Raw genomic sequence first — 27,501 nt, 5'->3', positions numbered from 1 at the left:
TTTGCCTTTAAATCAATATGGACACCTAACAGATTAATTCTGCTTGGTACTGAGTCTAAACAGGGGGTAGCATGCTCATATCCTATGACACCAACCACAGAACTGATGTGTATATGGTCCAGGAAGCTGACTTTAAAAATGAATGCTAAAAAAATGAGGTAGGAGCAGCCAGAGTTTTTGCCTTTGCTTGCTGATCTTTAATCTTTCACTGCCCAGACTGAGCATGCAGGTTTGACCCCGCCTGGCTTTACACTAAATTAATTCCAGCAGCTCTTTTTTATTTATTGCTGCAGTATGCAGCCTGCTCTCGGACTTTTCTCCATTACCTGAGTTTTTATAGCCAGGAGAGGGAGACCTTTGAGAAGCCCTCTGAAATCACTCACAGACCCAGCTCCCCAGTCATGGATCCTTACACACTTTCTCTTACAAACACACAGGCGCACACACACACACACACACACACACACACACACCCAACTGGTATCCTAGTCGTGTCTTTTCCTGCACCTGACATATCTTATTTCTATCTGGTTCTCATGATCTGTTACTATGGTCTCAATGATTTATGACAAGTCTGGATCCTGTTCTTCACTAGACCAAGACTGATTTGTAGCTTTACATCAATTTCCAAATACGTTATTTTATATTGAATATTGTAAAAGTAAATATGTCAATCCATGCAAACATTTACACAAATATATTTACAGGTAATCATTTTTGTTTATTTGTTTTCCAAAATTAACCCTTTAGTGAACAGTTCTATAATTTGTCTGCTGATTTACAGTAAATGACAGACAACATATTTCAGAAACTACTATTTCACAAATGGCTTAATGTCACATCCCATTCCTTCTCTTTATCTCTATTGCACTCCATCTCACATCTTCCTCTCACTACTGTAGCTGAGTCATGGGAACAAGGATTACCAGGAGGCTGAGATCATCTGAGGTCAACAGATGTCATCTATTTCTTTAGCAAGACATACAAAAGTCAAAATCCATAGTGAGAGTATGAAAGAGCACCTCTCACTTTAACCGTCTGGTTTGAGATCTTCTTGTGATGGCAGATTCTCTCAAAGATTTATTGAACCTTATGTTTCATACTGTAGAGTTAATATCAGAGTGTTTGTGTAAGATGGTTCAAAGAGTTCCTTAAGTGTGACCAAGGATGACACTACTGTAGTTTATGGGCCTAGACTGTGTCATTATTGCCTCCCTTGTAACATGCTTATTAGAACTCACCTCACAGGAAAATGAACCAGATGGCAGCAGAGGGAAAAAGGAATTAGTCACAGCAATCAATTCTTGTTTGTGTCTTTGAACTGGCGACAGTTGAAGACAAGTCTGTACAAACTGTGGGGTTGTAACTGGCAAGCCAAACACTCTGCTATGCTGCTGAATTACCCATGCCGGGCCCTCTAACCTCCCTTCTTTGACCAAGATAAAATTTATAGCTGCAATTACAAAGTTAGAAAAAAACAGAGAACTCCAGTGGTGAAGTTCAGCAGCAGTTTGGGAATAATGACATAAAAAGGATGAAGCTGGCTGCCTGAGGGGAGAGGCAGGGAGAAGAGAACGCTGAATGTTGGCCCTGTAACTCACTCTTTGTGAGCAAAAAAACTGGATGTCACAAAGTGAACTTCAGTCAAAATTGCTTAGATATAATGTCACTAAGATGTCTTGTTAAGGACTGTGTGAGAGAGAGGACAAACAGTCTTGATTTAATTGTTCTGGGCTTGTGCCTGCTACTTGGCAAACTGGTCTTGCGCACTAGAAGGTTTTACTGTGGATGTGAGATTAAAGCGATGAGTATAGGCCTACTATCATGTACATTACTATTGTATACATCATCTGTAAGGAAATATTTTGGGTAAGCCCCCCTGTAAACTCAGATGGATCCGATTTCTTTCCCTCTCCCTTTTTATGTTTCACTGGCACTCTGCTTGTAAAATGGGAAAATTATGTCAAGTTCACTAGGCCAGGCATACCTTCAAGCAAAGGAAGAAATCCAGCTGCCAAACTTAAAAATTGTGATATACCTAGTATACATAGTAGTGTAGAGAGATAAAATCTGGGTACTGTCTGTTGACTCAATAAAAACTCATTGACATTACTTTAGTGTTCTGTTGCCTTGTAATTTGATTAATTAACATTCAAGATCAAGTTGAAGTGAAACTGATTAACATTAAAGAAATTGCTCTGAACTGTACTAGGTGATTTTGTGGTCAACAAGGGGCATTTCTGAAAGCAAGAGAGGCAAAAGGAGAGTCCCAGCTCACCAAGTGCAGGAGCCAAGGCAGCCATGTTGGGATCCAGGTGAAAGCTCCCCATGAGGAACTGGGCCTCAGCTCCAGCTGGGTCCATCTTGAGGCCAGGTGGAAGGCTCATGTTCTGGGTCAGGTAATATTGATAGAGCTCAGCCTCAGAGGGTGAGGGCATGGCTCCCAATCCCAGCCGGCCATGCTGCATCTGAGTCACATTCTGCTGGAGTAGCATCATGTTGTGCATGTGCTTCTCGCTGGTCATGTGGATACGCAGGTTCCGTGCCACATTGGTCTCGTAGTCACATACCTCACACCGCCAAGTAGGTTTGCTCTTCGGCTTGGTTGGCGAGGGGGCCCCACATGGTCCGGCCACATGGGTGGAGGACTGTGTAGGGTGGTGATGGGGAGGGTGATGACTGCTAGCCTGGGTCACTGAGGGGACAGCCACCACTCCTCCCGGGGCATGTCCAAACACCTGCTCCTGCGCAGAACCAATGGAGCCTCCATTTTGTAGTGTCTGCATATTGTTCAGGTGCTTGTCTGACTGCATGTGGATGCTTAGGTTTCCCTTTGTGGTGGTGGAGTAGTTACACACCTGGAAATATCAGACAGTATGTGTTGAGCTGCATGAAAATCAAGTGTTAAATACATTACTTTAAAATACCAGTTACATCTTACATTAATCTAAATGGTTCAATCAATCAACATAACAAAAAAGAGCATCACCACATATCTTTGCTACATACCTCACACCGGAAGGGCTTGTATCCACAGGTATAACTTTCTCCACGAGCTAGACGAGGATGGCTCTGACCACTGCTGCAGTACACACAGGAGCCTCCAGAGTCTGGGTGCTTCTCTTTCATGTGGGCCTCCAACGTCTGCTGGTACTTGTAATGCCAGTTGCATTTGGGACATTTTAATGTCTTGCATGAGTTGCGTGAATGCATCATGGTCATGTGACCACCCAAAGAGCGTGAGGAACCCAGAATGGTGTCACATTTGGGGCATTCTACCCCACTTCCTCCACTGCCACCAGGCCCATGATTCTGTGAACACTCGCCCATCCCTGTTATGTCACAGGAGGCCCCCTGGAGGGGGTGAGTGTGGCCATGAGATGAAAGGTGCAGGTGATGATGATGGTGGTGCATGTGGTGATGGTGCAGAAGGGCTCCATTTTCCTCCTCTCCTTCTGCCGGGCAATCATTTGGTTCTGGAGCTGTGGCACTATCTCGATTGGCACTTTCATCAGCAGCAGCATTGGAGGACAGAGGTGAGGAGGAAGTGCCAGCAGTGTCATCCTCGCTCCTTCTGACAGCGGCTGCTGCCATTGCCATGGGAACAGTGGGCCCCTGGCAGTTAAAGCTCAGAGGGAGCTCTGAGGTCCTCCCCCCACCATCTGCAGCTGAACCCTCTTCCTTGACAGAGCAGGAAGTGGAAGCGGGGGCTTTGCTGTTGAGTGTGGAACTGACCGCAGAGGTGCAGGCAGAAGGCTGGAGAGCGCTACTAGGCATTAATAAAGGAGATTTGGAAATGCTTTGGTTTGAGACAGCTGGTTCCCCCGCTTCACCCCCATCACTGCTACTGTTACCACCACAGGCCACTGCCGTGCTTTCTGCCTCCAACTCATCTTCCTCCTCCCCTAGTAACAGTTCCTCTTCTTCTTCTGAGCCCCCCATTTGACTTGATAGGTGCTTGCTTTCATGTCCCACAGTTCCCCCATCCTCTCCCTTGCATGTCAACTCTTTCCTACCAGGCTCCTCTGTTCTCCCTCCCTGTTTGGGCAGGGCAATGGAGTCTTTGGCAGAGCCAGGTGATGAGGTAAGAGCGGATGCTTTGGGAATGTTGAACCCTCCAAGAGAGAAGACAGAGCTAAGTGGGGTTTGTTGCTGCTGCTGTTGCTGGGGGCCAGAGTCAGAGTCTTTGTTCAGGAGAGTCTCGCTGCCCCCACTGTTGCTTCCAGGCTCCAGATGGACACCACTAAATGTGCCATAGAAGCTCTGGCCAGAGTTAATGGGGTGCAGGGTAGATGGCAGAGGAGTGCTCTTATTGTTTGGTTCCAGGAAACTGATGAGGGGCTCTTTGTCCTTCCCAATGCCCTGGATGATGGCAGATGCATGCTTGTCCCCTAGCAGCCGCCGCTCGTCCTCACACAGTGTCATGCGGTGGTCATGGACGGCATGAGTGGCAAAGGAACGCGCATAGCCAAAGGACAGCTTGCAGAGAAAACACATGAGAATGGGCTTACCCTTGCCATAAAGGGCCAGCCCATCAAATTTGGAGAAATCCACGTTGTTGGGAACATCTTTGGATACACAGGACTTCTTGGCAGACCCATCGCTGTTCAGGTAATCCTTGTTGCTTTTGTGCCGCACATCGAAGACACGGAAACTGTGCAGGACAGGGCTTAGGCCTGCCATGGTTGAGGTATTGGGGAAACCTTGGTCTGAATTGCCAAACCACTTCCCGAAGGACGAGGCTATGTGGAACGTGTTGATGATCTGAGGGTAGACTGAGGATGAAGTCCCAGCAGATTCTCCCGGTTTTCCCCCACTGGTGAGAGAGTTTGTGGGAAGCATGCCGGGTACCATACCCCCACCACTTTGGATCAACTGACTGAGGCTCTCTACGATGTAGGCTGAGCCATCTGGCTGGTAGACTATCTCTCCAGCCAGGTTCTCCACATCACTGCTTTCCTCTTCCTCTTCCTCTTCTCCTTCCTCACTCCCACTCTCTGGCACTCCCTGCTGTCGTGTGGGCTGATGATGCAAAAGAGTGGGCATTCCCCCACCCCCTGGAGCCATCGGCACCCCAGGAAAGGGTTGAAGACTTGGGAAACAGCTGTCAATCTCCATTTCATCTAAGTCTTCAGATTCGTCTTCCTCTCCACAGCTCACTCCTTCTTGCTCTTCTTCCTCAAGACCCTCTCTTCTGGAATGCAGCTGGCCTGTGGCAGATATATCACGGTGGGCCTGGGGTGATGTCTGTTTTAGCTGTTGCTGCTGGGACTGTAGTTCTCTCACCCCGTCATGAGGTGCACTAGGGCTTTGGGGTTGAGAAGGGTAGGGAGCAGACAGAGACAGGGGATCCAGGGAAGGGACCTGGTTGGTGCAAGGAACCTGCAAGCTAGAGTGTTCGTTCCAGGGCTGTGGTTGTTGCTGCTGCTGCTGGGAGGAGCTGAGCCCATCGTCTGTCCCAGAAACCACGGGAGACTCACAGCTGTCCATGCTGATGCCTACATGAGGCGTTCATCGCATCCAGGCCTGCAGAGAGACAAGTGGGTTGAGATAAGAGGTTATTGTTGTAATTGGGATGTTCAATGTAAACATACACACACAGACATGAACATATACAATTAATTTACCATGTGAAAGTTGGAAAAAGTAATGTCTAAATTCTCATAAGTATGACTATACATATTAAGAAAAGATCAGACACAGAAACAAACACTATGTATAGGAACCTTAAAAGCAGAAAATAAAATGTATGGCACATTGGGTGAGAGCAAAAGTTCCAGGATATAATTGGAAAAATGACACTGTGCTCATTACGCTAGATTAGGTACTTAAACACAATACCTGAGACAAGCACTAATAAGCCGTCGATGATTCATCTTCCTGCCATATCAGGAAGGTACCATCTTTTATCTTCACCTTCCAAACAACACCCCTAATCTTATATTCTGCAAATCCTACATCCGTTTTTAATTAACTTGCAGTCAGAAAAAAGGAGAAACAGGCTAACTTAATGGATCAAATAGATTCATTGTGAGATAATTAGACACTGAGAAGCCACCCATCAGCACATCGAACATTTACATAACTTGAAGAAAAAGAAAAAAATGCATCTAAAAACACAATTCTTGGCAGTATTACCATTATCACTCAGTCTTCAAGCTGCATACATGCAAGTAGCGTATACTACATGTGCATTATTGAAATAGATCTGTTTGAATAAAGTCAGTATTTTCTATGAGCCCAAAATACATAAGCTGGGTTGGGACTTCACCACAGCTGTGTTTAGATCTTGCATCCAATAACCTCTATGCTCAGCCTGGTTTCAAACAGTCCAGCCATCCTCCGCCTCTGAAATAATAAATGGGAGCTGAGCTTTCGGGAGCTGGCTATGCCCCGAGCATCTGAGAGGCCCAACACAGGCTGCAATTTAGAGTGCAGAAGAGATAAAATGATAACGCAAGATACTGCTGAGCTAATAATTTTATTAAAGGGATGCAGCCAACATTGATTAAAGGGGGCAATCGGGCTGAAACCAATAACTCTGGGCTGCCCTTTAACCTGCCAGTGCTAAATATTACATGAGCAAAGTTTCCCAGCACCAAGCTCACTTCAATGTCCCGGGTTGATTAGCACATTCACTGCTTGCACTTGATTTATTTACTTATTTACTTAGGGATGCAAATTTCAGCTCTGATCACAATGGAGTCTACCCCCACACCCTAACATATTAACCACTGGGGGAGAGGAGAGATTGATAATGTCTGCCTCACTCTTCATGAATGTCTGATGAAGCTCCCCTCACACAGAACTTATACCTGAGACCTCTCCAGCTTATATGCACCCTTTATACAAAAATAATGGACTCACATTTTAAAGATGTGTATATTTAGACTTCAGTATAAAAAATAGTAGGTATTAAGTTAGTAAGTAATAATACAGTAAGAAGTACTACAATGAAAGCAACACCTTTGATTAAGGAAATGTAGAGGAAATCTTAGAGATTTAGCATATTGCAAAGATGATGTAGTCAGTATTGTCGTAAATACCAGGAGACAGATATTTTCTGTTGAATGGTTCACCTGATTATTTTGTTTTCACTCTACAGAACTAACCCTGATGACCCCTGTCTTGTTTTGCATATAAAATGAAAGATATTAGACTGACTGGCTTATTAACAAGATTGCTTTATGCAGCCAGACATGATTTAGAGATGGCTGCCATATTGAGTAAGGGGATACTAGTCCTACTGGTCTGTATTTATTATCTGCTCCATTAATAAGAGGCTATGAGCTCAACAGCCATTTCACACAAATGGACTGAGGGAAGTGAGAGTAGTGCTAGAAAAAAAATGCTGCATGTCAAACAGACAGTGGCTCTCCAAACTGAAAGCACGTGGATAAACTACACAAAATTTTAATTTAAAAAATGAGAAAATGTCTCTAAAAGGACTGTCTCTGTCCTGTCAGAAAATTTAAAAAATGAAATGAAAAAGAGAGTTTGCACCTTGTTCCTGTAACCTACTTTAACAGCCCTTCCCCAAAATTCCAATGCCTGTCCCAACCAGGCCTGGGAACACTGAACGTATATGCACAACTAGTAGTTAAGACTGCTAGTTCACAATGACCTCTAAAGTTCTCTACTCTCATCTTTGCCTTGATGAGTCTAAACAGAGTGGCTACAGTTTACTGTACTGAGGGTATGTACCCATCCATTCCTATTACTGCTGCAAGATACCTGAAGCAATTAGCAGTAGACAGGATAACACGATGACTCTTGATCAGTGCTGGAGCTCTGCGCCAGCTTGGTGTGTCCACTGCTTACAGAAAACAGGATTGCCCTTTAAAATCAAGATGGTGTAATTCAATAACCTGCAGTGGTAACTGATGAGCAATGGGATTGTCTGGAGTCGGCAAGTCGCAGATGGGCCAACTGATATAACGCTGTTTGTCTTTCTGAGGTCTGCCTGGCTCAGTGACACCTGTTTAAGGCAGGAAAAGCTTTAATCTCTGGGAGGCACTAAACAAGACAGGGAGTCAGACAAAGAGACGCGGTCGAAGAAGAGGGGAAGTGGAGGAGGCCGGTGTCTCTGTGTGCTGACTGTGTTAATAAGCACATATCAAAATGATGGAACAGCCCACTAAAGGTGACTACTGCTGAGTGGTATTATGTCAGGTTATATACTATAATGTGTGTAAGAATTCTCATTTTCTCATTTTTGTACGCTAGTATTTCCGTTAACCACACTAAACAAGAGACCTTGCCATGGCCTCTACTCTTGACTTGTACCGTAATTTTGAATGTGGGCCCACTGAGTTGACAAAAAGCAGACTGTATGCAGCCACAACAAGCCTTAGTTGACAATAAGAAATAATCAGAGGGAAGAAAAGGCAGGATTCCTGAGCTGATCTGAGGGAGTGCATTCTGATGGAAAGATCCTGACAGTATAACTCACACTCTTGCTGCCACCTGCCTTCGAGGACTTTATGCCAGCTCTCCCTTCTCTCTTTTGCCCTCCTCTGACAAAAAAAATAAAAAGTCATATTCCACCTCCTCCCACCACCCTAACAAAGCAGATGAAGTTGAGCCTTGTAAAAAGGCCTCAGTCCTAATGAACACTGTCAGAGAGTGGGTCTGGATGTCATTTGGTAGGGATGGAAAATGAGATAAGTTTTAAGTTATGGGTTCTTTCATTAGGGGAGATTTACCGGCCAACTGAGGGAGGACTTAAAGGCTAAGGAACTATCTGATTATAAGCATCCCCGATCACCTGCCTGAAGGCCTGGCCTTGCCTCCAGAGGAGCCTGCTCTCCGGGAGATCCTAGGGGAATTAGATCTGATTCTGTGAATACTGCTGGGCTATGGACATAATGCAGTCGAGCCTTACTCCTACCCGCATTCACGTTAGCAATGAGGGAACACCCCTTTAAAATGGAAAAAAAGCAGTTTCTTAGTGTGCCTAGAGGACCCCAAACAATACACCAGATCTGATTTACAGTTGTTCCTCAGTGATGTTGCCTGGCTGTGTCTGGTTTTTGAGCTATCACAGAGACTGGCCAGCCACCGCAGGGTAAGGGGCGCTTATTGAAAATTGGAAAATCAATGACGTGAAAGCTAAGCAAGTTACAGGAAGATGTGGGAAGGAAGGGTTCTTATTGATAAAGCAGGGGAAGGGCTTCGATGTTGCACTAGGGACATGCTCATTGATGGGGGAACCATTGTAGTCCTGAGGCAGAGTGAGGCCCAGGTTTATCTCCTAGGTTAGTACCAATTAATCACCAATAAAGACATGCATGCATTGCACCGTTAACATAAGTCTATTTAAATGCCTGACATGGTTTAGTAAGTTGGCAATTTTTTTTCTACCTTTCTGTGTAATCCGCTCACTGTCAAAATTAACTGTAGTCTACTGGTCTACACCTTAAGAATAGGTATAGGTCAGAATAGGTTCAAATAAAAGGATAATCCTGTTACATACCAGTGTGTAAGTGTGGTCCTAAACGGACAGACTGGTGTTACAAGATGATTTACTATACAAAAAAAAGTTTTAAGCACTACATAATATAATGAAGGTAAAAATCTGAATATTATGCTTTACTCTATGCTTATACTATGTTGTTATTCTATGTGATTAATGTTTTTTTGTGAAATAATAACTGTCAATAATTCATGTACTCTAAAAGGGAAAGATGCATATTGTCTTTCAGTGTCATAGATTGTTTCAGGGTCACTTTGTCTGGGAGTTGTGAGCCAAAAAATTGTTAACCACTGCTGGACAATAGACCATTACAGTTGTATTAGGTACATGGAGTTGGTGTTCTATTTGATCTACAACACTGTAAATCTGACAATTAACCATGTGTAGTCGTACAGCATTGTTGTTTATTATGTGCTGTAAATATTCTGTCTACCATTTTGCTAATGCAGACATAAGGGTGCTCCAGTATTGCTCCAACAGCAGGAGGCAAAAAGTCACCTCAGGTCGATGGCACTCAGCCTGTAAACAGGGCTTCCCGTAAAATCAATGATCTTCAGTAGGAGCTATCAGTCTGTGGAACAGAAATAGCCATGGCTGTGTTGAGTCTGAGGTGGGGAAGAACAGTGCTGTGTGTTTACATGAGTGTGTGTGAGTAGAGGGGGCCAGTCACTTGCATGTCTGTGAGTATTTCTCAGAGATAGCAGAACTGAGGCATGCAGCTTCTGTCATGTTACAGACAAAGCCTCTGGACTATACAGACAGGACTACAGCTTCCAGATGTCATTACTATTGTTTTCTATGTGTACTTTATGCATAAAAATATCTACTGTTAAAACAAATATACTGTATCACTACAGCTAAAATAACCTTGGCTGATTACTATATGAGAAAACTCAAATACCCAGGAGGCAATGTGCTGATTGTTGTAGTTTCACAGCACTCAATTTAGTAAACATTTTGCACTAGCGATACTGGCCAGAGAAGGCAAAATTGATTTGTTTGCAGTATCAATTGCCTCCTTTGTTAATAGACTTGAAACAGAACCTTGAAAATGATTTTACCCTTTACGCAACACCATCAAATTCTGCTAATCCATTCCATGTTGCAGAACGGAAGAAAAGTGATTTAAGACAAAGCAGCAGTGAAATCACAGTGCAGACCTGCATGTTACTCATACACCGAAAAGACTGATTAAATGATCTGATCAGATCTCCGCTAACTTCTAAAACCCTCCAGAAGGGATTTACACATGGCACTAGAGTGTTTCCTCAGTTTTGGAGGGTGTGATAGAAACAGCGTGCTGGTGTAATTAGAAGTAGTTAATTAGCTGTGGGTTAATTACTGGGTTCTGCAGAGTGTTGGTGAAAGACCTGGTGGGGTGGCAAAGCAAAGGGAAGCAGCGTACACACAGCAGGAAGCTCCCAGTCTCCCGCCAATTAGCAACCAGCATGGGGGGGCTTGTGTGGTAGACTGGGAGTACAAGTGTGAGAAGGCTCATATTATTTCACTCAAACCTCAGTGCAGGGAAAGAGATAAAATGAGAGCAGCTACAAAATACATTATTTATATATACACACATTTAGAGACTGCGTATGGTTAAAAAAAAATGTAAAAAGAGCCTCCAAAAATCACATTAGCCCCAAAAGTAAAAAAGACTTGTGATAAAAGTGATACTAAAAATAAAATGATAACCAAAATTCTCAAAATGTGAGATTAATAATAAAATTAACAGGGACTATTTTAATTACTACAAGAGTATTATAGCAGCCACAAGCCATCTTTCTTAATTTACAAACCATACTGAAAGACTCACTGTATTATTTTCCTGTTATGTCCCATGTGGTTTGTTTAGAAAGCTTTGTAATTTATAAGAGCATAAATTATCCTTGGAATTAAGGTATTGATGTATAATCAGAGATGGGCTATCGGGCACAAGCTAACATTCGCCCCCAGGCAACCCAGTGCACAGAGCACATACACAGTATACACTTGTACACAGTAGGTAGTCTGTAAAACAGCAAAACAGACAGAGAAAGTGAGATAGAGAGATATTTCTATAACTTCTAGCTGTGTCTTTAAAATACTTATCAGATTAGTTAGATACACATCACCATTTTAGACCAACAGACATGGATATTGAGTGATTTGCAACAGTCTGACATGGAACCTTGTATCCTTTATCATGCAGTGCTGACTTTCCCATAGTGAGGAATGCAGAAACACAGAGGACACTTGATACTTTGTACTGTACACTGGTCTGTCTGACACTAGCACTAATCTATCAGAAAACAACATACCAGTCCTGATCCTCTGGAAGATTTCTAAATGTAAGAGAGAGATAAAACGATACAAAAAGTGGAATTGTGATGGGAGTTGGAGAGAAAGTGAGAGAGCTAACGACACATGTCCAATGAAAGGTCAGGGATAAGGGGGAAATGTGCTGATCAAAGTCTTTGAGCCCCAGGACCTGCATTTCTACTAATTATAAAATCTGCCCCTATTTATATCTGTGGGATGCAGACATTCTCTCAAGAGAGGATGGAAGTGAAATTTGCTAACTACAGTGCTTTCATAGCTTCTGTTTGCACTCCCTCCATTTCATGTGTTCTATAGTAACAGGATGAGGGCCAATGACCATTGACCAATGACCACAGCTTATTTGAGAAGGCTGGTGTTATGAAAGTAAAGGAAGGAACAGTATGTACAAAAGTCTGCAATGTTGTGTAAAATGAGAAATATAGAATTACTCTAATTTTTGGAGGTGGGAAACTAATTCATGTTATTATAGAAAACTATTGCCTAAAAGTCAAGACCGCATGGTGCCATACACACACACATACAAGTCTTCCAGCAGCGCTGCAGTTAAGGCAAGCCAACCACAAACACAGTTGTTAAAATGATCAATACCATTGAAATATTAAACCTTAAGAAGCCGCATTATTGATTGGGAGCCCAATGATAAAATGGTTTATTATCACAATTGTGGGGCTTTATGTAAATGTTTTGGAGAGACCATCAGCTGTCCATGGGCTGCAGCTAAATTTGATGCGCCCCCCCTCCTTGCTCCCTTACTCTGCAATCCAAAACCCAAGGGATTGGAGGGATTGGGGCGAACAGGGAGATGTCATTACCACTACTTCTACTTCCATTAAGGATAGCTGACACTGATCAGCATGCCAAGGCCCTGTTGACAGAGAGATGGGAGAAGGGGGTCTACCTCTCACCCCCTGAACAACCTAGTAGCGCTGGGGTCTGGTCTTACGGATCTCCAGCAGGCATGACAGAATACAGTGGAGCAGGACCCAGGCTCCATGCAGGGAACATACCCTGACAGACAGACAGACAGACAGGGGACATGGATAACATGTCTATAATCCTGGGCCTTTCTGTGTAATCTGGAAAACAAATACCTTAGTAATGACCCAGCCCTGCACCTGGTAAAACACTGGCTTCACTGGCACCTAGAATTAGACAAAAATCCAATGCAGAGCATTCTTAAAGGGACACAATCCTCCTCCTCCTTAGCAAAACACTAAATGAAGTTTTAGAGGACATCAATACACTATTTGCAGAAGTATGGTGGGATAAGTTAAGTCACACAGAGGCTCAGCAGTGAAATGTTGAGGCAGTGCCACAAGTCAGCGCTAGGCCCAGTCTTCAGTTAAGTGTCTAAACCTGAGTAGGGTGATAAGATCCCTTTTAGAAGGCATGTGAAGGCCAAATGACCAGGAAACCTGAGTAATGTGGGTGAAAACTGTCTAGGGTGAGAACAGAGATGTGGGAAGTCATGCAGTGTTATGTGTGGAAAATGGTAACTTACTATCTCCTTTATATACCTCATATTGAGGAGTGGTGCAGTCCCATGTGCTCAAGATCTTGGGTTGGGGGGGGGGGCAGAGAGAGAGAGAGAGAGAGAGAGGGAGGGAGGGAGGGAGATAGATAGATAGATAGATAGATAGATAGATAGATAGATAGAGAGAGAGAGAGAGAGAGAGAGAGAGAGAGAGAGAGAGAGAGAGAGAGAGAGAGAGAGAGAGAGAGAGGGAGGGAGAGAGAGAGGGAGGGGGAGAGAGAGAGAAGGGATTAGAGGGTGTCCCAGTGAAACCATTCTGTGGAAATTATTTCTTTTCAGAAAAAAAGGCATGAAAGCCAATGGTGACCTGGCCTCTAATTCTAGAGTAGGATATCCTGGGTAAATAATTAGAGGGTTCCTTTGAAGACCTTGCACAGCCGAACCATTCACTCCCCCCTTCACATTTGCTAAAGTCATTAATGACAAAGATTTAGAAAGGAAAAGCGAAAATCTTTCTGGTACACAAATACGTTTTTTATGAGGCCTGGCCCAAATTCCTCTCTGCTTAGCTGAAGCCTTTATCCTGGGAAAGAACTGCAGAGGGAAAGTGTTTTGCCCCCTTATCCCGCTGAATTATGGGAGTTAATAAAGTTAAAAGAATAATGTGATCTGTCTTTTAAAAGAGGAAGTGAAAGAAGAAATTTTGGGACATTGGATGTCAAAACACAAGAAAAACAAAGCAACGAGAGACAATAGTCTCAAACTCTAAAAACAAAGACTGCTTCATATTTGAGAATGACAAAGGGGAGGGGTAACAAGTCCTCCATTTTAATGGATGTCACTGACTTATAATACATAGCTATTCTAGTGCCACAGAGGCATACATCACTAGTTAGGGCTCACATTTAGCCACATCATGTATTGAGCGAGTGGCGAACGAGCCTCATTTTCATTAGAGTATTTCATTGAGATGAAAAAGAAATGTGTCTTCAGTCTTTAAATGCCAATGGGATGCCTAATCTTTACACATGCGGTTTATAAACAGAACACTCATAAATCAGATCTTGATGCAATTGTCATCTTAAAAGGAGAGCTGTGCTTGCCCCATGGTTTACAAGGACAGATTCCAAGGCAAAGCTTGGAAGGTGATGTGCATTCCTTCTGAGTGGAGCAGTGATGAGGAACTGTCAACAGAGGAAAAGGGAAGAAAAACAAAAAGAAAACAACTTTTTAAGTGTATAACAAGGTGGCCTGGAGGGCAACGCTAAAAGACACCTCAACACTTGACTCTGAAGTGTGTAAGGAACATCAAACAGCATTTCTGTAGCTACACTGAGTACTGACAAAGCCAACCACAGTGTTCAGAGACCCTTTTGTGAAGAAAAACACTGCTGTTTGGCAGGAAATAAAGAGGTTAAATGTGACTAAAAGACAACTGTTCTGCCTGCAGTAGTAATCATAAGTGTTCATATGCACTAAATCTGAGTTCTGTTCTGAGCCACAGGCCTCCAGAGAGACCCCGTACTAATATGAAGGAAAGCTGCTGCCATCAAACTACAACTGAAACAGAACAACTCCATTATAAAATGTAATTGCAAGTAATAAAACAGTTTCTATAGATAATGTATACCCCTGAGTTGTATAGCTGGAAGGTGTTTGTGTGGCACAGAGAGAGATGAGGCTCTGTGGCAGACATGGCCATCTGTGACAAACCCCACAAAAGGAGAGCAAGGCCAGGGTCAAAGCATCTCTGCTGCACAGCAGAACCTGTTCAAAAGCTGACAGAAAGTCAACAAAGATATGACCATTAAAGCTTTTGGCAGCTCAATTCATGCGCCAAAATGTGGCACAATGGTCTCTGCAAGTGTTCGGGCAATTGGATTTGGGGAAGCAGATGCCCATGGGCTGAAAACACATTCAAAAATCCTATTTCTCTGAATTCGGGGAAAAAACAGGGAACAGACAAATGAGAGCAAGGGAGAAGCAAAAACTGGTGTGATATTTTAAGAAACGCAGAGTGTGTTAATAAGTTCTTCTTCTTCCTCTCCTCTCCAAGCCTGTTCTGAGTGTTGTGACAGCTACAGTGGTGTGGAGCTATATTTGAGAAAGACCAGCCTCCTGCCCCTCATCTCCACACACACACACACACTGCAGCCCTTGTTCATCTGCCTTAATGAAATGGCCACATGCCTCCTCTCATCCCAGAGCTGCTTGCACACTGTAGCACCTGGTAGATATAAATCAGCCCTACCGAGCTGTATTTGGGAAGTGAGGCATTAAGCATGACATGGGCTGTCAAAGTTCAGATCGCACCAACCGCAACATATAGTTGAACTGCTGCGCAACAGACCCAAGACCAAGGAGGAGGTCCAACATTGGCCTCTTATCTTCTGCCTCCCAGCTCCACATGACATGGCTGCCACATCTGGGCCCCAGCTGGGCAGCCTGCTGAGCACAGCGTATCACAGCTGAGGCTAGGTAGGGGAGCAATAGAGCACCCATGCTACATGGATTCATGGTAAGACTCCCAATTACTGGGGTCAACAGCCTCAAAAAAAAAAAAAAAAAAAAAGATTTAAATGGGTGTTGTTTGCTGCTATTTATGTTTGGGCTTTCTTATCTGTGAGCTGTGGGAGCTTGTAGGTATTATTATAGTTTTTAAGTGGTGTAGGTTCTATTTCCGAGGCAGGAGATAAAAGTAGCTGAGTGCATGTGTGTTGTGTGAGCACACTACATGTATATGTGTGTATGTGTGAGTGGAATTTCAGTCACGTGAGTTTGGGGTCTGAAGGTCAAACACTGCAAGAGAACCAACACATTCCTTAGAAGACAGGCACATATCTTTGCATAGACTTGGATGTATGCATATGTAAGCATATTAAACTAGCAAGTGGTCCAGGTTTCTGCCAATCCACCAGTCAATCCCAAAAGTTCTGTACTTGGATATTAAATATATTCATGCTTTACATGTATGGGATGAGTCCTCAGACAGATATACAAGACACAAAGGCAGGAAGACAGCGCAGTGGAAGGGAAGTGTTATGAAAAAGAGTGAAAAAGGGACAAAGGAAGCTAAAGAGAGAGGATAAAGAATTATCATCTGCTATTTGATTGTGGGCTTTCACAAATGGGAATATATGATGCCATGTTCTGCTTAGCTAGGAGACTCAGGTGAGAGCTGAGGTGGAATAAGGGTTGATTACAAGGGAATAAAGTACAATAAAGTGAACAAAGGGAATGGAGATGAGGCGACAGTGCAAGCAGTCCAGGTTCAACTCAACCCTGCTGTAATTTACATTGCTGCGTAATTAGCTTCAGGATCAGGGGCTCAAGCCAATGACAGATGTCTCTTGCAGGGAAAAGGAAGCATGTGAAGAAGACCACAGTTTTACTTTTATGAGACATAGCATTCATTAATTTAGTCTGTCATAGTGAGCATGTGTTAAGGGCATACAGCGATATGTGCTGTATTGAATACAGAACTACTGTATCAGGTTATGGATGTAAGGTTATCTTTGGCAGAGATGCATAACATACCATAAAACATGATTCCAAATGTGGGGAAATGGACAGGACCCTGACACTGAAATCATCTGGATGGTTGCATTAAGTGAAGACAGAGTATTATATCATAATTCAGATCTTTAAAAGTAGATGACAGACATGACCACAGGAAGAATATATTTTTTTTAAAGTAGATAATATGTGACCCCATACAAATACTGGTAAAACACATTTGCATAATATTAATGCAATGACTAAAAACAAAACCCATCAGACATTTTGCAGAGAAATAAACCTCACTCTGTGGCAGTAGATTCAGTGCTGCCTAATAGTCCTTGAGAACTGCACATTTAATACACATTTAATTAATGATGTCATTGTTTTGACAAAGAAAGAGCATGCCAGCAAACAAGATAAACAAGATCTCCTTTGAATTTTAACCCTGGGTCATTAGATAGTTCCATTCAATCCCCCATATGATGAGGGAATATACTACACACAGCACCAAGCTGATAGCTCGGCACCACACTGTGTGTGTGAACACACACGCACCAATGTGTAAGGTCATATGAATCTGCGACTACATGGCAGCCAGACACAGTGCCATATTATGAATGAATTCCTGCTATGGAGCAATGAGTTTCCACTCAGGCTGCTTTGCCAGTGTACTGGGCATTGCTAAAAGTCTTCACACATGCCAAATAGAAGTGGGAATGAAGCCATAAAGCTGGGAGGAAAGACATATACACTGCAAACACACACACACACACACTCACTCACACACACAAAATCCACTACATACCACAGACAGAAACAAAGCATACAACACACAAGCCAACAATAAAAAAATTGCCCACTCATTCATGTGTGCATGAGCAAACTTGCTCATCCACGTTTCTACTCACCTCCTTGCACATACACACAGAAAAACATGTTAGCAAGGAGGTGAGATTTAGAGCAGGGCCAACTGGCTCACCCTGAAAGTTCAAGTTGAGTGCCACTACAAATTACAAGTTGACAGCTTAAATTATCCCCAGTGTGTGTTTCTTACAATGTATGTGCATGTTGGAGTTTGCTAAGACAACTGCTGCCAGACAGCTGTTCTGAATGAGGGATTTACATGTCAAACATTATCTCTTCAAAAAAAAAAAAAAGAAAAAAAAGAACAACACTATATAAGCTCCCAGGCTACCCTGACCAGCAAATACCCAGCAACCTCCTTCATGTTATCAATAATAAGACCCTCTACCTGATCTCTAACAGATGCCCCCATATTTGAGCCGTGATCAGGATCAGGGGGAGTGATAGGGGCAGTGTAAAATGAGAGGGTGACTAATTGGTTCATAACCTGTAATTGGGGAGATGTAATTGGAGTGGACTTGTAGATGCCAGGTGCACCTTCAGGAGGTGGGGCAGTGGTTTGCCCTTTGACTGGCTATAAGGGAGTGTGTGTGTGTGTGTGTGTGTGTGTGTGCGTGCAAGGTGATAAACAGGATTAGATGTGCGTGTGTGGGGGGGCGACAACACTTCTATAGCAAAGGCCCCAGATGAATAAAGCTTAGATGCAGCGTGTGCCTATTAGGTTCTAAAAACCACATGAAAGCTCATGTACTAAAACCTGTCACAACCAAGCACAGCCACGCCCAATGCAAATAGGCACATATATATAAGTACACACATTCAAACAATATAGATACACACAGTATACAACAGCTTTATGTCTACTGTATTTTTTTTGTATTCCTTCATTGGAAGTAAGAAATCTGCTGCTCAACATTTTCTCATGGCTCACATGGTGGGTCAATGTGATCAATGTGTTCATGGTCCACCTAGCCAATACTACACCACTGCCAATCAATGTAATGGGGGCTGAGTGTTAATTGGTGCAGGGTGAGAGGAGGGTGGGTGATGGAGAATGATGCTCTTTTTGCAGAAACAACAGAAATGCTGTACATGGACTTAATGAAAGTTGCGTAATGTTGACAGCATGCTTGTTTAATTGCTTGGTTAAGAAATGTTTTTGTACAACAAAAGAAAGACGATGGTGTGTGTTGAGGTGGCAGTACAGAGGGGAACATCTGTTTGTTCTGCCCATCACCATATGATTATCAGTAATTAGCTGCAACACCTGCAGTTGCATGGGTGTGGTCATACATTCCCCTCTTTGGACAGGTATGCAAGGAGCATCTATAAAACACACAACCTTCCTCTTGTCTCATGTAGCCAGCCCCCTACTTTTCTCATGAGTCACACATATCCACCTGCAAGTAGGTCTCTCTAACACGTATTTAGGAATTAACACTGCATAACAATCACTTAGTTTATTACAAGGCTGAACTTAAAGCTGCATTATTTTGAATAGATGAGAATGATATGAGAGCACCAAATGTGGTCTTAGGCTAACTTCTGGGCAATAATGACTATGGGTGACTGGGTATTGTTGACTGTTCACTTAACTGAATGTTTCCTTTGCTAAAAGAAATGCAACAAGAGGTTTTCATAGTGATCGAGCTCAGTTGTGAGGAGACACTTGCTCGAAAGAAAAGTGGCCTTTACATCCTGCTTTGAACAGGACTACAGTATCCACTTCAGACAGAAAGCAAATCAGCTCCTCTCCACTCAACATTCAAGAAACAAGTGCTAAAGAAGGTGATGAAAAATAAATCTGCATTGTAAATTGGCAAGATTGCTTATCATGGGCAGCTCAGATATAAACTGTTCAGCCAACCTGATGAGAGCATGGTTGTTTTTTGTGACGAGAAGCTGCAGTGCACAGGAAAAACCTGCCTGACAGATATTCTGTCCGTCAGCTAAATGGAAGAAGGAAGTGATGGTAGGGGAAACAGCATTTACTCTGTTAAAGGCTGTGTCCCCGGTGTTGCCTGTTGTCTTGCCCTCTTTATACAGGCACGTTCAGCAAAGAAGTGCTACAGCATGCAAGGCACTGAGGGGCTTTATTTACTATGTGAATGTCCAATCAAAAATTCTATGTAGTTTCCATACACCCTTTTTAAATTTATTGGTAATAAATAAAACCCTTTTTATCATTACAGTGTTGCATAAACACTATCACTCTCCTTCACCAGAAGTCATCTATTTGGACCATTAGCTGGAAGTGAGGACATACAACAGAGATACATTGATTTTCCAACATTTTGGCGTAATTTGGTGAAGATTAATTAGCATTTTCCATTGGTCTGCCCATTTTGCTGACACGATGAACACTGGTGGGTCAGAGGAAGGTCTAATGTCAGGATACAGGCAGTCCAAAAACAAGGTAGCCCCCACAAGACCCTGGCCTACCCCCAGCCTCTAAATTACCAAGGCTGACACCGGAGAGGGAGAGGCATAGGCCCACTTTGCTCTCTACTCAGGCCAGTGGCTGAGCAGGTCAAGACCTCCCCATTAGGGAGCAGGTCAAAGCCACATAACTCTTTTCCTAAGGTGAGGGTCACTGTGATTCTCTGTCCAGCCAGGGTCAACTAGAGGTCTCTGGCCATTGAGGTTCATGGCAATACAATAAAGTAATCAATCCGGCGCTGGACCCTGGTCAATAATATACTCCCAAGCTGTATAGGGTCACCACCTGTTCCCTGGCCTCTCCTTGGACTGTCCTGGCCTCCTGAAGTGCCTATGTCTTAGATTTCACTGTCCTGAAGGGAAAGTGGTAGACCATGGGGGAGCGTAATCAAACTCTCGGTCTAGACAGGCACTATGGCAATAACCCATGACAGACATTATGTACAGGTTATCAGGCAGCATGGGAAGAGCTGGGTTTTCATTAGTATAATGCAGACTAATACAGTCAGCCATGCTGTCAGAAATACCCATTTTGCAACATATCTGGACTTTCTCTTCTGAAGATGATACCTCCACATGCATAGACTGTTATCTAAATGTCCTAATAGAAAACTATGCAGGCATATGGCAAGACTTTCCAAAGAGGACACACTATCATTCATTAGAGTAGAATCTAAACAAAGAGACATAGGCCATAGAGTTGACACTACTCACCAATATGAGCTGTACTCTCTTTGAGGAAGTGCATTTTCTGTCAGAAACATGTTTATTCCAGACAAAATCTCCACATACACTGTATACAGCCCAGACAGGATACACTATTCTTGATTCTGCTAATCCCTGTTTTCTTAATTTCTTTCAGGTTTTTGTGACAGATATTGCCATTTGCCAGCACTGTTTCTTTCTCCTCCCCTTTCTGTTCTTCCCTCTTTGCCCTCTTATGCTCACCATGAATGGAGGCAGACAGCATCCTTGGCGGCTGCCAGGATGAGGCAGCAGTTAATTCTTGGCTGCCCTCCCTCTCTGCTTAAAGGCAGGTATAGAGTTTCTAACAGCTCCAGCTGGCTGGATACAATGGAGATCTTAGTGCAGGGGCACAGTTCCAAGCAGGTGAACTAACCTCTCCGTCTTTCCCTTATAGCCCTTATCAGCCCTAGCAGCACCACTAACACCTCTACACCTAAGAATCCACCAAAGTTTACCCTACCTTGCTCAATTTCTAGTCAACCCAACCCTGAAGTCTCACACTATTTTCTGGTTGACAGTCACTGCACCCTGCATTGTAGAGAAACATAAAACTGCATTGATAAGATCTGAAATATCTGAATCTAACGACCTAATGAAACAGTGCAGGTTCATAAGCCAAAAACACTGCTCAAATTTACTGTTATAGAAAAATGTACTATAAACATGTACAATGTTAATGTTTCTGTACATGCATGTTTTCAACATGAGACAAGACTGGTAATTCGACACATTTTGCATCTCCATCTCCATCCTTACCTTTTCCCCTCGGCTCTCTCCTGCCAACAACATGACATGTCATTAGGCAGCATAATCAGCATGCTATTTGCATACATCTGCTTTATTTTATTGATTGCTCCTCATTCGTTAAGATTCAGGGTATACAATTAATGACCAACCCCCTGGTGCCACACCCTAGGGACAGCTAATTCCACTGCATACCAAGGGGATTTCAGCAGAGGGCACAAGTGGGCTTGTCACAGCGGGCACTGGGCCAGTATCAGTCCTGGTCCCCCCCCTGCCTCCGGCTGTCCTTGGTCCCAGCCAGCTCCTCTAACAAGGAGAGCCCTTCCCGGGCCGCGTTAACTAAAAGGACAATTATCTTGAGAACAATGATGCTTTTCACAGGGGCTGTGTTGTCATTAATGCAGTGGATCTGGTTACAGCAGCCAGCTTAAGCTAATTAAGGAATGCTATCTGTGGACTCTCATTGCTTCTTAATTAAGTAAGATTCATTTCAAAATGGGGACAAACTGTCACTTTTTTAGAAGAGGATGGGGGTTGTTTTACCTTTGAATTGTGTTTGAATTTACTAATTTGGTGAGGAATTTTCACATGACAAAAAATACCACTTAGCTTCACTGCGCGTAGCTCACCTTTGCTTCATAATCACATAAAAGAGGCTTTTTCATACACCTTATGTCTATATCAGCCAATTAAACAGAACAACATGGAATAAACATAAACATAATTTTAAAATAATTTGACAGCTTAAGTCCTTGTGAGAAGACCTATCAAACAGCTGCTTTTGATAATGGCTGTGATGCCATGAGCACTGTTGGGGAACAGTAGACCTCACCTTGGTGATTGCAAGCTTTTAGTCTCTGTCACAAACAGTATAGACCCTACTGTCTCACCATTCTTCTCAACCATTAATCACATATTCTGATTAGAAATGGCTAACTGACTGACGGACCGACTGACAGACAAACTGAATGCTCTGGGAACAGTTGCCTTCAAAAAAGACAGCTGACTCTTTCTTTCCAAGGAGCCTGCTGACCTTTTACATAGGAGAAGGCTGTTAGTCACCAGTCACTCACCACTGACTGACAACATGGCGAAAACTGAATGAGAGAGGAAACGCTTGTATGCGTGCCTGTGTGCGTGTGTGTGTGTGTGTGTGTGTGTGTGTGTGTGTGTGTGTGTGTGTGTGTGTGGGGCAAGAGAGAGAGATAGAACTCAGAGTTCAGACTGTGTGAGATCCTGCAGAATTCTGTACTTCTCTGGTTGCTCTCTATACAGAAGGACTCACACATGTGCAGAGGTTAAGATGACACATAAGCCCATTCAAAGCCACTGCAATGACACATACTTACTACTGTCTCAGGACTTCAAGACAATAGCCCTGGCTTACAAATGACAGGCAGCTAGTCAACGAATCCTATGCAACCTAGTATTATAAAGCACTGGCTTCTAAGGTTATGTATTTTAGGTATCTAAGGGGTGTTTGGTGGTTCATGCGGGAGGGAGCAAATGTGTAAACACAGACACACATGAGTGCAGGGATCTGGTTTGGCAAGTATATATGTCCTTACTTGCTGGGTATTGTGAAGGAGGTTACAGCTGTTGATTGTGATTAAAATGTAAACAAAAGCTGAGTTCAGAGAAAGGGCGAGTATGTGAGTTTGAGGGCTGATCAACTCTCACAGTCCTCCACACCCACTGAAATACTCTTATTCTTCACACATGAAAACCTACATGGTTGGGCAGTGTCCAAAATAAATACTTATATATTATATACATGTAACACATACTGAGCAACAAATTTAGTATTCATCATCATCTTGTATTCACATGATGCCTGGAGTAATTTCAAGAATGTAAACTATGCCTTGTTCAGGAAATAAAGAACTTAAAACCTGGCTTCAGAGATGTTCAAAAAATGTAGGTAGACCTTTGACGCTTTACCCTCTGTGCAAATATGAACTAAATATGAGGATTTATCTCCTCCCTGTGGTACCCATGTCTGGGGTCATCATGACCCCATCGTAACTACTCGTTGCATCAACAGCAGTGCTGCTTCTTCCATTTACCCTGCTTTTAGCCTCTCAACAAGAAAAATGTACTGTTTTAAGTAATCCTTGTTTGTACTGACCATAATTGATTGGGTAATCCTGGTTTAACATGCACTAAAGCCAGTGCTTAAGAATCTATTAGGAGGGCTAGCAGCTTAAAGAGGCAGGATCTATCTAATGTTGACTGCTAGATCTCTGTTTCAGTGCCTAGAGGTTGGATGCGTTTGGTGACCCCTTCTCTGTTGACCCACTTTTAAGCCCCATCTCCTTAACCCATGGCCATTTCTGTCTTTATTTCTTGCCATTTTATTTTCTCTCACTCCGTTTCTCTCATTATCTCTGTCTGGTGGCACAGTGATACATTCATGTGCCAAGGCATTTCTAAGGTTTATCCTCTGAACTCTACCAGCAAATCTCTTGGCATTCTTCCATCAACCTGGTGACACAGTTCTGGTGGTTCACCTGGAGCCACAACCCATCCCCACAGACACAATGCCAAAAGTCCTTGTCAACTCGACATGACACACGCCACACTGCACACTCATCACTGTGACAACCCTGTCATAATCAACACAAATCTCTCGGCGTCAGCACGAAGAGCAGAGGTATTATGGAGCTGAAGAAAGGGAGAGGGAGGAGGGAGAAAGAAAGGCAGACACACTAAGTACAGGTCATGGTACTGTCATCTCAGTGACTCTGGGATCAGGGAGCAAGTGTGAATGTGACTGTGCACACAAGACATTCAGACTAGGAGAAGGCTAATTCCTGCTCCTCCTTCTGCCTTGACTGCTGTGGTTTTTACATGACGCAGGAGGAGGTAGGGAGGTCTCACAGACACACATATACAAACACACATACAGCGGAAAGAAGAGAAGGAGAATAATCCCCACCAAGACCTTTGCCCTAATGGGGCCCACTACTGTAGTTACAAGGCACAGATTTCAGATCAGGCACTTAAGTAGCCAGCTAAGAGTGCCCAGAAAACAAAAAGCTCTGTAATTATCGTCTGCCTCCTCTCTCCCCAGTGCAACTTCAGTTACCTGTCATGCTGCTGTTTTGTCAGGAGTCCGTTGTTTCCTGGATTCTCCCTAATCCATGGCTGGAAGCAGCCCTGGCAGCGCGCCTGCCTGTGCAAGATGCACATTTCAGCTCGCAGGGGCGAGTGACGACATGGCACACAAAGATAACAGAAACCTGAGTCCTCACAGCCCCACAAGCACATGAATGCATTTTTTTACAAGAGAAGGGAGGAAAAGAAGGAGGGGGAGTGTTCAGTTTGCTCTAGACAAAAGCTCCATTGTGCAGTGAAACTTTATATACATATTAGAAACTCGAAACTCATAGCCTCTGCAAGAAGGATTCTTGTAACTGTGAACAAGATAACATTACCTACCATTCTTTACTTCTGTCCACAGAAAAAAAAAGAAAAGCCTTCAATCCTACTTTTCTGCAAGGGTCTTATTCCTCATGATGGATTCCTTCTTTTTTGCAGGGTCATCTAATATCAGCGATAAGAGAGCTGTGGTCTCCAGGCCGTTCTGTGGCCCATTAGGTAACACATTCCCCAGGTGGAGCAGAGCAGGAGGCACAAGTTGTCGACAGAGATTTGCACTCAGCATTCTCTTACCTTGCAGTCACCATTCGCCTAACCTCTCAGGTGTTCCAGAAAGAATGTTATGTCCATTCCTAGACTTGCTCATTCACCCATCATTCAGCCTGGAATGTGTTCTACGTGTCCTATTCCTGCTTCAATAATACTGCTCAACTGCTTTCCAAACAAGAGCAACTTGTATCTTTATAATACTCCTTTCTACTTCTGAATTGTTCCATGTATTACCTATAACCCTTCAGAAAAGATCCATGGGATATTTTAAGAATAACACAAACAGATTTTTTTTTTGGCGCAAGTCCATTCTTGTTTGAGTTGTGGAACTCCTTATCTATTTTTCAACAGGCAAGTTAAATAAGCACATGAACAGTACTAATAAATTAAATCTGAGCTACACTAATCATCAGGAGGAAGGCTATAAGCAGAGATGTTGTTCCTCTGGGAGAGATGACAATGACAGCCCTGAAATAATGGGGGTGGACATGTCCTCTCTTTGAAACACGTTTTTAAAATTAGAATGACATACAAAAATGGGAAAAACCTAAAGCGGCTGTTTCAGCTTTGGGTGTGTCAAGACCCAGTCCAGCTCAGCTTAAGCAAGTCTCTGTCCATAATCCTGGGAAGAGTTGCCAACACGGTGACATCATCTACATCAGACATGTAATTAACCTACTGCAGCCATGCAGTCAGGGGGAAGGCCGGACAGCCGAGCTCGTAATGATAACCCGTACAACTTGTAATTATTTTTCTCAAGGGATAAACACAGACACAGGCACATGTACACACAAAACATACACACACAAGCACCAGGATTCAAGAGAAGATGTGTAGCAGATAATATGCAGCAAGGATGACATACAAATGTCATAACAACTACTTTATAACATCTAATTTAGGTTTGAAGGCAATGAGTATGGTTTACTACACAGAAACATGAGAGCATAATTAAAATCAAGCGCTGGACAGTATTTTGGCATTCTGCTCTGTTCTTGCATTTATTACTACAAAAAGTACTACATGGTCATTTAATTATTGAATTACACTTGAAGCTACATTTTTTTAAACTTACTAACTTGCTAAACGTAACGTATAATTGCTTATTTTTATATGTAGCTTGTGCTGTAAGTAAATAAAGGGCTATGGTAAGCAATAAGATCCACTGGAAACACATTAACTAGAAGGGAAGCCAGCCCTTCCTTTTCTATCAAGAGACAACAAATATGGGAGTGGGGTGACTAATCCTGATGCTTTCCATTTTGGTTCTGGCTGAGTCTTTCTATCATAAAGACATTCTGTGAGTGTTTGGATAAAAGACAGCTTCCATTTTTACAAGTTCTATTAATATAGGCTTGAGGTGGATGATTCATTGTGAACCAGACCTGGATTTTGTCAGCTTGTTCCATGGATACAGAGGTTAACTTTTTCCACTGATCTAGATCTAACTAATAACAACTCTGACCAGCACATATTCATTTGTTTAAAAACTTTATTGCGCCCTGGTGAACTTACTTTTCTTTATTCCTTTTTGAGTTTACCTGTTGTGTGTGCCAGGAAAAAGAAATATAAAAGTACGTTGTTGAGCAGAGCACTAACCATTTGTGTATAATTTGGGGCCCTCGACATTTTAGCATGAGGCCACATTAAGGGACATCCACTCCAATGATGAAACTAGCACCTAATGTGAAGAAGTGTAGGTCACCCTTTGTTACTGTCCTCCAATACGAAATATCATATCTGACTCAAAATGAACAGTGTCTTTGTTTTAGCTCAGTCTTTATCTCACACTGAGCTGGGTTAGGGCTGGCTGCACTGTGATTGTCTCAGCTGACCTGAAGTAAGTACCAAGCAAGGTTTGGGGTGGTCAACTTAGACCCAGGGAGTCTTGAGAGTAAAGAGGGCTCTAAGTTCGTTTTAATAGGCACATTATTTCTACACCTAACACCCGCACAGGCTCCATTCTGAGCCATTGGCTGTTTGAAGTTGGTAACAGCTGTAGTGTTCCAGCCTTTATTTAGAGGTCAGCACACTGACTTCACTTAAAAGGAGAGTGGGACTAAAGAAGAGGGAGAAAGAGAGAGAGAGAGAGAGAGAGAGAGACAGAGAGAGAGAGAGAGAGAGAGAAAGAAAGAAAGAAAGAAAGAAAGAAAGAAAGAAAGAAAGAAAGAAAGAAAGAAAGAAAGAAAGAAAGAAAGAAAGAAAGAAAGAAAGAAAGAGAGAGAGAAGAAAATGCAGTAGGAGGAGGAAATAAAGAACAGAGAGAGTGAGAGGTGAAAGAATGAGT

The 27,501-nt window shown here is 43.0% G+C and overlaps 1 protein-coding gene across 1 annotated transcript in view; it reads right to left on the bottom strand.

Moving 5' to 3' along the window:
• zfhx3b (zinc finger homeobox 3b) overlaps positions 1–5,490 on the bottom strand; it is an 89,759-nt gene extending 84,269 nt beyond the window's left edge. The window contains exons 1-2 of the mRNA XM_053316033.1: positions 3,010–5,490; positions 2,279–2,858 (exon numbers count right to left, since the gene is read on the bottom strand). Of these exons, the coding sequence (XP_053172008.1) occupies positions 2,279–2,858; positions 3,010–5,490 (3,061 nt within the window). The remainder of the gene's footprint in view (positions 1–2,278; positions 2,859–3,009) is intronic.
• Between the last annotated feature and the right edge of the window lie 22,011 nt (positions 5,491–27,501).

The sequence above is a fragment of the Scomber japonicus genome, chromosome 1, assembly GCF_027409825.1.
Source record: "Scomber japonicus isolate fScoJap1 chromosome 1, fScoJap1.pri, whole genome shotgun sequence".
Classification (NCBI taxonomy): Eukaryota; Metazoa; Chordata; class Actinopteri; order Scombriformes; family Scombridae; genus Scomber; species Scomber japonicus.
Note: the sequence above shows the minus strand (reverse complement) of the source record. Positions and strands in the feature narration are given on the sequence as shown.